The sequence below is a fragment of the Rhipicephalus sanguineus genome, chromosome 1, assembly GCF_013339695.2.
Source record: "Rhipicephalus sanguineus isolate Rsan-2018 chromosome 1, BIME_Rsan_1.4, whole genome shotgun sequence".
NCBI lineage: Eukaryota > Metazoa > Arthropoda > Arachnida > Ixodida > Ixodidae > Rhipicephalus > Rhipicephalus sanguineus.
The window spans coordinates 165117440-165130583 of record NC_051176.1 but is presented as its reverse complement, the minus strand read 5'-3'; the positions used below and the strand labels follow the sequence as shown (position 1 = coordinate 165130583).

Genomic DNA, 13144 nt, shown 5'->3' with positions numbered 1-13144 from the left:
TTAATAGCATAATTGTTGCATACCTCGTTAGGTGTTTAATAATGCTGAGTTGGCAACAGTATAAGGCTTGTTAAACTAGCCTAATCGGAAAGTTCAGTGCATAAGGAAGTATAATCTTCGTTAACATTATACAGGGTGTTTCAAGAAAAGTGTCCGAAAATCCTCAAAAATAAGGAAAAAGATATTTTCACGCTCCCTTCATAATTACTTTTTTCTGTGGCAGCAGGCATCCTAATATGGGCAGAGGCATCAATTACAACACTAATTAAACAAGTCAGGTTAATTAAATTTTGAATTAGTGGAGACAAGCGGTCGGGTCAAAAGGGAAAACTGCAGCCCTTCCAGCGAAGAGCCTGTTGCCGCTTTCAGATCTTGCAAAAGTAACCACTGGCAATTATTAGCGAATAATGAAATCTGACGAATTTCGCCGGCGAAAGTGAAACCGAAAGAGAAACTCGGTAGAATTCCCATTTGACCCGACCTAATGTCTGGGCTAATTAAAAACTTAATTAATTTATTTTAAATTACTGTCGTATTTGTTGTGCCTCGTCATCTTAAGATGTCTCCCACCACAGAAAATGTCATTATGAAGACAGCGAGCAAATATTCCACCTCCCTTATTTTTCATGATTTTCGGACACATTTCTTGAAACACCCTGTACACCAAATGTTTGCATATTGTGCAATTCTGTATAACACGATTAACACGATCACCGAATAACGGGTGATCGTAGAAAATGTTATTGAAATAAGGCATATTTGGTCACCTCAGAGACGACCAACGTAAGGAGACGGCGGCCTCGCTATATTCCGATTTATTGGAATACCTTATTGCGTTTATTAATTCTAAAGCTACTTGTGTGCTTGCTTGCTTGCTTAAATTTCGCAAAATGGCCACATCTTGGGACAGGATACCACTTTGTACAGCTTTCTTCTCAAGAACGTAAATGAGGTAGCACGTGTGTTTCACATAAATATAGAACACCGTGTGCTGCATTCGTCGCATGCACGATAATATGTTCAGGAAAGCTGCATGTGACTTTTAACTGAGCGTCGTCTCTCTCTCTCTCTCTCGCTCACACACACACACACACACACACACACACACACACACACACACACACACACACACACACACACACACACACACACACACACACACACACACACACACACACACACACACACACACACACACACACACACACACAAAGAAAGGGTTTCACATAGCCCACTTGGTCCAGACATTTGCGTTTATTAACACAGCATAAAAACCTATAGGCCTATGGAGATTAGCACAGTGCATCGAATTGATAAACAGAGTTAGAAAAGAAGCTACCGCACTATTATTGATCTGTTTTTCTAAGATCACAATACCCGAAACACATAAAAAATAGAACTTTCATGCGGAGAAAAATATTTAAAACAATAGCTCGGGCAAAGGCCTATACGCATTTTGCTGGTGTACTGCACACCCACCCAGCTGCTTGCAACTCGAAATGTACAAAGGTAATGATACTCGCTTTGTATATTTAACGGATATTCAGGACGAAGATGTTGCGATAAACTTTAAAGCAGAATATAGGCTGAGCTCGTTTTATTCCAAAACCGGTCCGCGAAGGCTCCTACTGTGGGCCTACTTTTAGTACAAAATCCAGCTTTTTCGCTTGATCGGGACAAGATTTGGCTATCGACTAATCAGGCTCCATTCACCATTGTCAGCGCGTCTTACGTGCGAGTGGCTGCGAACGCCCTGAGCGAGACCCATCTGGTGGTGCAGCCCACGATTACGTGCGGCACGTTGTCTCGCGCGTTTCCTTTAGACAATGCGCGGCGACAGGCTTTCTCGAGAATGCGCGGCGGCGGCGGCGGCCCTTCACATCCAAGCCGTGCGGCGACCTGCGCGCGCCCAGAGATACGTGCCGCTACACTACGGTCGTTTTTTATTGGGGCTCGCGCAGGACGTGCGTGGCCTCTTAAAGGGGTCTTTGCGTATGCACGCGGTATACAACTTTCCCCGTGTACGCATGTAACCGAGATTGTTTCTCCGTTCGCCCTCTCCCCTCTAATCTTCTCTCTCCGTATCTGGAATCTTTCGCTTGGTTTGTTTCTCTTTCTAGTTCCTCTCGCGCTTTCTTGCTAGTTTTCGCTCGCTCCCTCGCTTCTCGGATCTCTCGGTATCGTATAAGGCAGAAATAATTTGCTCCGCCGGACTCCGCTGTGCACGCGCGCACGCGCGCGCACGCAGCCGCAGCTGGTTTCGGAGCACGCCTTCACTATCAGCCTGTCATGTGGCAGAATGCCTACATTTGTCTCGCAGCAGCCGCACGGCGGGTTTTTCACCAGTCCCGACAGCGCGACAATCGGGAGCGACTCGTCGCAGACTCGCGTCCAAAGGACGCGGCCCGCGGGCGGCCGTTCGCGCGAGCGGAGGAAACACGCGCAGTGCAACGAGAGCGGCGCCGTTTCGAGCACGTGTCCCGCGGCGGTGTTTCACTTCGGCCGCGGGGTCCTGAATGCGTGCGAAGGCCGGGAACAATGATGGAACGCGTGTGCGCCGGAGACAACGTATCGTTGCAGCCAAGGCCTGCTGCATGCTGGGGAACGCGAGAAGAGATAACTGGCCCGCTCGCCTCATGCTCGGCCGGAACCCCTCGTTGAGCGCACGTTCTGCGGGTAATTGATGATCAAACTCTGACAGTGGGATAAGACATAGCCGCAATGAAGACACCGTATGAGTTAGGGCGAATGAATCAACGATTCTACGTCACACGATGACTGTGGTGCACTGCTCCGAAATTTGGTTGCAGTCTCCGGAAAAACGGAGCCTGCAACAATGCGGATTTTCTTGCATTCTCGCTTTTATCTATATAATGCTTTGATATCGGCTGATTGAACGAAAATGAACACATAAATGACTCCGCGGTACACCTTTCTGCCAAATATGTGTTCGTTTGGCTACAGCTTTCAGGAGATACGGCGATTACCTTGCTTGACAGAGATAAGGATTTCGTATACCGTCATGGGTCATTTGTCAGCACTGTGCAGCTACACCTGAAACAACCTGGAAATAACCTGTAAACTTAAATGGCTGCGTTATCTTCCCATTAAAAAAAAGTCTTACGGAACCCATTTCACGACGAATGTTGACGTTAATGGGTTCAGCACTGAAGCAAGGTAACGACACATTGTATGCCAAGTTCTTCACTTTTGCGTAGCCGATTCCTTCAATATTTTTTAATTGCTGACATATCTACGCCTCTGAAGCGCAATGCTCCCCGTTCAATGAACGCTTTTGTTTCCCTCCGTTCACTTTATTTTTCCTCTTCATTTTATTTATCCATAATAATACCCTCGAAGGGGTTATGGCAGCAGCGGAGTAAAACCAAACATGCGAAGTACATAGAAAACACAAACACAATATCAACACCTGTCAGCAACAATTACAAAATCCCTCAGTGCCAAAGATCTAACATCATCGGACAACATATTTTAATATTCGACTGCACGAGGGCAGTGGCTTTGTTTCCACCTTTCGGTCCTGGCGCAACGTGCACGATTTTCAGAGCGGGATAATTTTTAGTTAAAGAAAGTTATTAACACTTAGCCTAATGTAAACACATATAGCGTTCTGCGTTAACAACATTGTATAAAATTTAAGGAATTTATTTCGTTCTCTGTAATCGGCTATTTCTGACGCCGACTTGTTCACTTCTTGCCTCTTGTGTATTTCTACCCGCGCACCTACTCAGTGGCACATGCACATTCTGGAGGATTGGCCAGAAAGGTTCCCGTAACTAGACATACACAATGGCGCATCCAAGCACACACCGCATTTAACAACGTCATAGTTCGAGCCAGTTGGTGCTGCATACTTGACCACCGTTTAGCGCACCGTGAAGCGTGCGTGTCTTTTTGTCTTTTCATCGAAACGTCAAACATACCACATTCCCACACCCGACTACCAAAGTTGTCTGTTTACAAGTTGTATACTCCAGCACATACTCAGTAAAGTTCTATGAGCAGTGTGAACTCGGACGGTCTTTTTTACTCACCGAATTCGCGGGCTTATATATTCCAGTCAAGTCTGTTTCTCAAAATCCTATGATCGTGTCATGAATAGAGCTCAGCAAACAGAGTTAGAACGTTGTTTTTTTCATAAGATTGAATTGCCCTGAGTCATGCATTATATAGGTTCATGTGAATTGCGTGCTTTTACAGCCTTCAAAATAAGCAGAATTTTCAACTTGCACAGTTGTGCAACTTTTTCCTCGTGTGCCTTTGTACCACAAGAAGGCTTGCCTCAGTGAGTTTTTACGTGGGCGCCAAGCGCGCTTGCGCTAAGTCCCTTGCGGGAGACAGGTTTTGACCTCGCGTGGAAAACTAATATAAAAAAAAAACGGTGCCCGTGCTCGAACTAGTATAAAAGAAAACACTCGTGGTTGTGATAACATCTTATAGTATGACAGTTTCCTGGAATTCCCTAACACCAACAGTCCAACATTTTTTTCGAAGAACGTTTTTATAGTGCCCTAAGCTAAAGGATTTGACTGCAGCGTGCCTCACACCTCTGGTAGTAGAGGGTTCCGTACAAAACCTCCTTGGTTCCGTATAAGTTTTGGGCCTCTTGAACATAAAACTTTGTACATGAACAGTTTTGCATCCCACCCACTTCAAAATGTGGGTATCGAAATGATGCCTGTGACCTTGTCTGTACTGAGCAAGCATGACGCCACATTCACTAAGTCATCGTGGCGAGTCTTGATTTCTACAGAAAAATGAAATGCCTCGCACCTTACTTTTATCACTTTCGCACATTTTTTTTTTCGCGGTCACAAACGCCAGTCTTGTGTCGTTTCTCCTCATAGATTACAACGCGTGTTTGTTTTTTTTTTCTTTTTCTCTATGTCTTTCTCTGGCAGTTGCCTTTCTCTTGAGGCCAGTAAGGAAGCAACAAAAGACTTTCGGAACGGCGACGACAGAGGCGTGTGCCGCCGAATGGACAATGTGAAGGAGGAAGACTGGACCCCTTACACTGCATACACCGCAATTGATACCGACATACGGCGAGTGTGTGTGTGTGTGTGTGTGTGTGTGTGTGTGTGTGTGTGTGTGTGTGTGTGTGTGTGTGTGTGTGTGTGTGTGTGTGTGTGTGTGTGTGTGTGTGTGTGTGTGTGTGTTTGTGTGTGTGTGTGTGCGTGTGAGAGAGAGATGTACCGCACGGTTCCTTTATAGTCTTCGCTGTGTGGAAGGTTTCGCCCTTTCAATTCGTTGCAGCGAGCGCGGTCGTCGGCCATATTGCGGTGCACGATGTCATCACTCCCGTTCTTCGATCCTCCGTGGCCGACCTTCCTCGGCTCGCTTCTCTTTGTCTTCGCCGCCGTTTTCGATCTCGAGGTGCTGGCACGGCAACTCGTGGTAAATCACTATCATTTCACCCTATATGCTCCATATCGTCGGGCCAGCAGGTGTCTTAAGAGGCCGACTGCGTATATGGAACGGTATAGCGCGATGCGACTATCATAGCCACGACGAGAGTGGATGAGTTCCCTCTTGGGATGGCGGCCACTTCGGCATGCGGCTAAGCCAGCCCAATTGCCAACTCACATGCTATCAGAGGCTTCCAACCCGTTTGTGGGCCTCATTTTATCGCGCTCGCTCACTCCAACGTGCTGGATGCACGGTGACTCGTACATCATGGCCCGATTCACCGGTGTCGTTGGTCCAGCTCAGCAGCTGCGTGGCCGGTGCACGGCGCGTGATAACGACTTATATACGCGCCACTTTTTACGATCCGTCAGGGTATTCCACGTAGCGCAGACCCTGCATGCCGTCCTTTGTTTCATTGCAAGGATATGCAACGAGCAGAACAGGTGGCATGCTTTAGAGGAGAAAAAAAAACATATGCATATAAATATGCACACACTACAGCTTATACAGTTGCCACCATCCAGCACCAAAGCAATGAGTCAACGGCAAATGGGCAACTAAAAATTGAAAAAAATAAAATTTCTCAACCGGAGCATCAAGGTGCTAAGCTTACTGTTGACGCTTCGGGATCACCATTAGTATAGTCTGATTTCGAGCATATACAATACGTTTCTTCGGTTATGGATAAGCCGTTCACATTATACAATTTCAGCGGATCTTTCTGTTCGGATGACGGTTTTTTTATCGTTATTTTCATTGATGTCGAATCTGTAGACGCTTATAATAACCTGTAAGCTGCAGTGTTGTCAAACATTGGGTTCCTTTGCTCGCATGAAATGTTAGACATGCACGATGCGCATCATGCATAAGGCGCATCGCCTATAAGGCGATGCGCAAAGCGCCGACAACGCCATCTGCCGCCACGGCTCAGAAGCGTCGACGGGTTCGGGCGAACAGCGTTTCCGTGAGCGTGTACGCGAGTGCACGGATGGATGTGTTTTTCATCGGGATTTAAAGAGTCTGTCGGGCTTCAGCGACGTCGGAAAATCACTGCTGCGCTGTCAGATGCTCAAACACATACAAAAACTTGCCTGGAGCGCAATTTTACAAGTTTCCGGTGCTATTTCATGAGCGAGAGCGACGGCGGCGGTGGATTGCGGCTGTCCGACGCAGAAGGTAGGCAATCGCGCTTTGTTTACGGTAATGTTAGAACGATTACCATGTTTTTATTTTTCCATTTATGCCGCTAAGTCTTCAGCGAACGCTACTACGTTTACACTTCGTCGCCTCGCCTGCATTGTAGACGCTACAATGCACATGAGGTTGTTATTACTGATAAGACGCGATGCCTAGGCTCTCTTGAAAAACGGATGGCGCGAAGCGCAATGCTAGAGAATGTTGGGCAGCTGACGGATCCTTTACAAAAGCGCCGTGGAATCACACGTGTGCTGCACGAAATCGGCTGCATTCTAGCTATTGATGGCACTGGAATGCGATCATCGGTGCAGCATGTTCACTGTGCGCTCGCCTCAACGATCACTCGCTTTATCGTGCTGCTCTTTATTGCAAGTTTATCGTTATGCAAGTTTATCGTGCTAGTTTCAGAGTTTTACCAACGCTGACCCTGCGCGTGAGTGTACCTGTGAAATCCATGCGCCGGTGCGACAGCGCGCTCTCTCAAGATCTCTACTATGTAAACACATGGCACATAAACGAAGCTACTGTGTCAATAAAAAACGTTGGTTCACGCGTGAACGTATGCAGGCATTAGTGACCGGGGCGTTATAAAGAAAGTTGTGTACTTACGATGAGCTCCACTTCGTAGGGAAGCTTGTTAACGCTTTTCTGTGGCAAACACTTGGCGAGTATGGTGACAATAGGGAGTTTTCGAATAGGGGCCCCAATCGTTTTGGGGCCCCAAAGAAATAGCGTCGAGGCCACTGCGCATGCGCGAGACCCAAACAACGTTTGGGTTTTGCGTTGGGGAGGCTAATTCTCGAATTTAGCAGGAGCCCCAAAGCCTGCCCCTAACGCTTTGCGTCAAGCAAACATGACGGTCCCCATTGAAGCGACGGCTTTTGGCCAAGACTAAAGTGTCCAAAGCGCCGCAGACACGATTCGAAAACTCTTAGCTCCTGCTTGACCGAAAGCGAGCACACGCAAAGGGCTTTGGGGCCCCTATTAAAAAACTCCCTAGTGTCATCCCACACAGCTGTGACATAGGACACATCTCTACTAGCGGCTCCTTTGCGCACACTATCGCCGCAAAAGTAATTTGGGACGCGCACAAGCGGCAAATCGCACGCGCGCACTTCCGTCAAGCTTGCAGTGAAAGAAGGCGTCTGCTACGCGGCCCGCTTGCGGTTCCAACGGCCGCCGCTACGCGGCTTTCAGTGGCGCCCCTATAGGCGCTGCGCATCGCGATAAACAACTCTAACGCCGCGACAGGGAGGGGATTACCTAGCATTGCTAACACGCCTGTCGTTATATATGTGCCAACTCGTTCGCGCTATAGTTTTTAGCCGTTTTTCAGCGTAAATAGCGAATAATTGCGCTACCCAGCACTTTCTCGGTTTCCTTTCACTTGTTGCCTACGTAGAAGTGATCTAAACGAATCGCTACTGAGCCCGACCAAAAGAAATTTTGCCTGCGTCTACGGTATACCTGCGTATATGCCAGTAGTGCATATAGGAAAGAAGATTTTTAAGGGCTCGTTTTTTGTTGTTAGACACAATATTAATGAGAACTAACAGACAATAATGCCACAGAAAGTAGAGAGGATGTTATTTGTAGTGATTAGGATATAAATGTGAAGAGAGTAAAGTGGACGCAAAGATAACTTGCCGCCGGCAGGGATCGAACCTGCGACCTTCGAATAACGCGTCCGATGCTCCACCACTGAGCTACGGCGGCGGTCATCCTCCCGTCCACTTTATGTCGTATTAAACCTAGGAGTGTTAGTCAGCGCCGATCGCAGCCATGGCGGCGAGTGTGGTTCGCATTAGTAGTGCATATACTTTTTTTATTTTTTAATTTCCAAGCAACGCATACTTCCCAGGCTGCTATCAGGAATCGGCTCTCTCACTATCCACGCACTCTCTCTCTCTCTCTCATCTCTTCAAATAGTTGTGTGGCTCGGTGTAGAGCCTGTTTCGGCTGAGCTTATGAATGAAGCTGGCCTCGAGTAATGCCCGTCTGCATATAGTTCTAGAATGATGCCCGTCGTTGCAACCCAGTGGCTGTTTTACCGCTTCTCTATATCTTCTCTGTCCTTTTTTCATGTTTCGAGCATTGTACCAGGAATAAGACTTTTAGCAGGCTATTACCACCATTACGCTGCTAGGCTCGAGGTCGCAGGTTCGATTTTTGCCGCGGCGACCGCATTTTGACGGGGGCAAAATGCAAACATTTTCTGGCATTTCGATTTATGCGCACAGCCCAGGAGGAGAATATTAACCCAGAGCTCCTCACTGTGATCTGCATCATAATGAGGTGGTGGATTTGGTTCGTATAACTTCAGAATTTTTGTTTTCTCAAATTCGCCAACGTAGTAACCTTTCTCTTGCTTTGGCGGCGCAGATTACTTGTAATACCATGCCTAATAAATAAATAAATAATAAATAAATAAATAAATAAATAAATAAATAAATAAATAAATAAATAAATGCTCTGGCACTCGAGCTTGCTGTGCAACGTACTGGAAGCTGAATGAAGAAAAAGAGGCAGAGGGAGTGCAAGACGTTGACTGTTAAAGTCGGAGCGCGCTCACGCCGAAAAGTAATTCGTGTGCAGCGTCGAGCGGATTGCCTATTTGCTCATAGATTCAATGGACCAAACTTCACAACGAATCACCAATAAGGAAAATACGAAAGCGTTCAGTCCTCGCTAGACTAATCTAATCGGAAAGACGTATAGAACGTACTATTTTCATTTACTTCGGACTAATCAGTGCGACGACTTGAATACGAATGAAAATTGCCAGCCGATGTACTACATTGGCATAATCGATCAGAAGCATATTGCCTTATGTTATGTCTGTTTGCTCTGTTTCTTTCTTTTTTTTTTTTTCGTCTGTCTGCTTCTCTTCGTTTACTTGTCTTCTTCTGCACTTTTTAATACCCCCTAAGGAAGGAGCTCGCGCGTCAAAGCGCTGCTTTAAGGTCTGAACATAGCACTCTTTCATTCGTCTCCCTCATTTTTCGAAAGCACGAAAGCGTGCTGTCAGGTGTGTCTGACTGCGTCGGCGACAGCAGGAGCCGAGTTGTAAACGAAAAACTGCTGCTCTTGCACAACTTAGCCGCTAGGGCATGGAAACGAAGCGCAGGAAAAAAACAATCACTTTCCAAAGCCCTATTGCTATATTTTACCGGGCTCTTCTTTTTTTTTTTTCCTTATGCATGCTCCTGCTTCGCGAAATGTGCCTCGTTTAAATGTCTCCCCTGAATTGAAAGAGCAATGCTTGAAACACGAAAGGCTTGCTGGCCCAAGTGCTGAAAATTCGCCTATTCCTCAACCATTTCTTGAATGCGGGCTTAAAGTGCGTCGAACCAGTAGCAGCATTGCTTTCGTGTTGCAACGTTTTCTCTTGTCACGAGCACGTAAAATGCCGCTCGCCAACATGAGCGAAGAGGAATGCACTCTGCTGCCGGTTGCTCCCCCCTCCCCGCCTCCCTTCGCCTCGCCATGCCTGGCGGTCAAAGAGGTGGTTTATGATTACTGTTTGCTCAAGCCAATCCATACAGCAAACACACATGCCGTATATATATATATATATATATATATATATATATATATATATATATATATATATATATATATATATATATATATATATATATATATATCAGGAAGTTGAAAATCCGGGGGGATACTTCTCGTCACAAAGCGAACATACGAGATAGACTTCTAACGAAAACGATATGCATGAACTACGACGCCAAAGGCATATATAAAAGAAGTACCATTAACAGACGCCACTTGTGAAACAAATAATTCTTGGCTGAGGTGCATTGGACAAAAAAAAAAAAAAGAAAGAAGAGTGCGTATGGATTTAATAGTAACACCTTTTATGTTCCTTTTATATCTCCCTCTGTTCTCTTTGGAAATTTACCCACCTCGTGCCAGGGTACCTAAACGGAAACCCGCGCCTGGTCAATATACTTACCACTCCCTCTATATGCACAATGGTGCTTAGCAGATAGCTGCAACTCTGAAATTGTTCATATCACTGGTGGTCTCTATATTCTCACGGTCGTGGACCTGCATGGCTTCGAAAAGAGCAGCATATAGTGCTTTAAAGGCCGTGCAAGCTTGTGCACACGAGCGACACCCGCTGTGGTGGCTTAGCAGGTAAGATGTCGCGCTGCCAATCCCGAGGACGCGGGTGCGATTCCCGGCCCCGGCGGCCGCATTTCGATGGGAGCTTAGCGCAAGAATGCTCGTGTAGCTCACTCAGAGTGAAGTGTACCTTAAAGAACATCGGGTAGTCAAGATTAACTAGAAGTACACCACTACGGCATGAATTTTAACCATATCATTGTTTTATCACGTAAAAGCACGGAAATTATTACTATTATTAGGCACGCGACAGGCATAAACTAAGCGCTGCGTGGCATTGTGCAGTATAAAGTTTGAGGCATCGCCATTTACGAATCACCGGCAAGCGCCGAGATCTGGGTAGTTGGTAATGATCCATAGCTCCTGATCACCCAGATAATAATAATATATGGGGTTTAATGTCCTAAAACCACGATAAGATTATGAGGGACGCCGTAGTGGAAGGCTCCGGAAATTTCGACCACCTGGGGTTCTTTAATGCGCACCTAAATTTAAGTAAATGGGCCTCAAGCATTTTCGCCTCCACCGAAAATGCGGCCGCCGCGGTAGGGATTCGATCCCGCGACCTTCGGGTCAGCAGTCGAACGCCATAACCACTAGACCATCGTGGCGGGGCCCTGATCGCCCAGAGTACATGAGACATGAACAAAGTACACAGAGCAAGCATTACTTGCAACTGAGTTTTATTGCGAGGTAAGAAGCTTCGCATTTAAATGCGAATATAATAGCGTAATATGATCGCATTCAAATGCGTGTATAATATTATACCTTAATATTTCAGACGTTCTGCATGACAACGCATATTAGCCCCTACATTGTACAAACGAAATTTTTTCTCTGTACTAAACTGCAAACTGAACGTTTAGCGTTGTTCCCAAGTCACGGAGCGCGTGAAAAGTGCCGCGTGCATAATTTCGCAGGTTGTAGCTCTTACTAGCGCTGTAGAATGGGCTGGAGCCCGAGTTCATCTTGCCATATTTGTCAAGAGAAAACGTATTGCCATCATCGACCGAGACACTTGCACCTCGTAAACATCTGTGCAATAAAAAAAAAAAAACGTTAATTGAATATCGTCTAATAATTACATCGTGTACTGCTATAAAAAAGACTCAATTGAGAGGTCTGAGAAGGAATTTCCAACTACTTGAGGCCATGTGGCGCACCGAAGGCTGGGCACTCGAGCGTCGCAGCAATGTATGTGATCAGCATATAGCCAGGATTGGTTGCGCTCAGCAGCGGGTAGACGTGAGTATTGGTCCACCTTGATAGATCCTGAATAGGTTGTGCACTCTCTTTCTTTCTCTCCTGTGTTTATTGCGCTCGGCGTGCCACAACACTGCTGCCACTCTCGCGAATGATGCAGTTGCTCTCGCAACGCACGTAATGGCCTGACAACGTTTGACAAGTTTGTTTAACGTTTTGGGTATGTTCTGTGTCCTTCTGAGTTCTGTATCTGTCGCGCACTCTGCATATCAGTTCATTCTTCATCATACCTGCCTGGAGCAGCATGCTAGGCGTACCGCCATGCAGACCGTTTCAGTACTTATTAAACAATCAATCCTTCTCTACCTCTCTCTCAGGAACAAGCTCAAGTTGCAGGCACGTATACCTTCTTATTTGATCCTTGAAGACGAACACGCTGACCTCTCCGTTCTCAGGTACCACGTTGTTATCGTAGAAGATTTCCGGCCTGTGCTTAGCGAAGTGGAAGGGCCTCTGCGACTCCGGCCTGGACGGTGACGATTGCCGCCGCAGGTCCACCGCCACGGCGGCTTCCCCACGCAGCAGAAGGCACACAAGCAGCGCCAACCACGGCATAGCTTGAGTGCTGCCAACGAAAGAGAGAGAGAGGGAGAAAAAGCTATGAGCGTCATTTGTATCATGTTTACAGCGCATGGCTATGCACAGAGACGACAAGCAAAAAACAGGCACAGCGCTTCTGCCCATGTTTAACCTTACGTTGTAAGCGCACTCCTAATGAACCAAGGAATAGCCCAAACATTTACGAAGTGCGTCACTCGAGAGGGCTTGCATTCATATAGGTGTTATTACCCTGCAGAAAAGGGGAGGAAAAGACAAAGGCGTGCTAGCCAGATTATGGACCGGTTTTTTACCCTGCGCTGAGGTAATGAGTTAAATGAAAATAAGTAAGATACAAGGCACGAGTAAAAAGAAAACAATTAAGAAGATTGTACATGATTGCAATGTAGCGCACGACACTTTAATCTGTCATTCAGTATAAATGTCCTCAACACCTTTTGTAGTGAGGGCGATTACAACCTGTTTTCGGCAATTGTGGGCTCCCACAAAGGACAATTGCTTAGTCGGTCCCATGCGTTTGAGAGTTGTTTGTAGGTGCACTGAAGCCAGGACTTCC

General features: G+C 46.5%; 1 protein-coding gene across 2 annotated transcripts in view; it reads right to left on the bottom strand.

Moving 5' to 3' along the window:
• LOC119401541 (protein NDNF-like) overlaps positions 1-13144 on the bottom strand; it is a 202419-nt gene that overhangs the window by 30321 nt on the left and 158954 nt on the right. For both annotated transcript variants that reach the window (XM_037668433.2, XM_037668441.2), the window contains one exon: positions 12377-12595. In XM_037668433.2, coding sequence (XP_037524361.1) covers positions 12377-12585 — 209 coding nt within the window. In that variant the 5' untranslated portion in view covers positions 12586-12595. The remainder of the gene's footprint in view (positions 1-12376; positions 12596-13144) is intronic.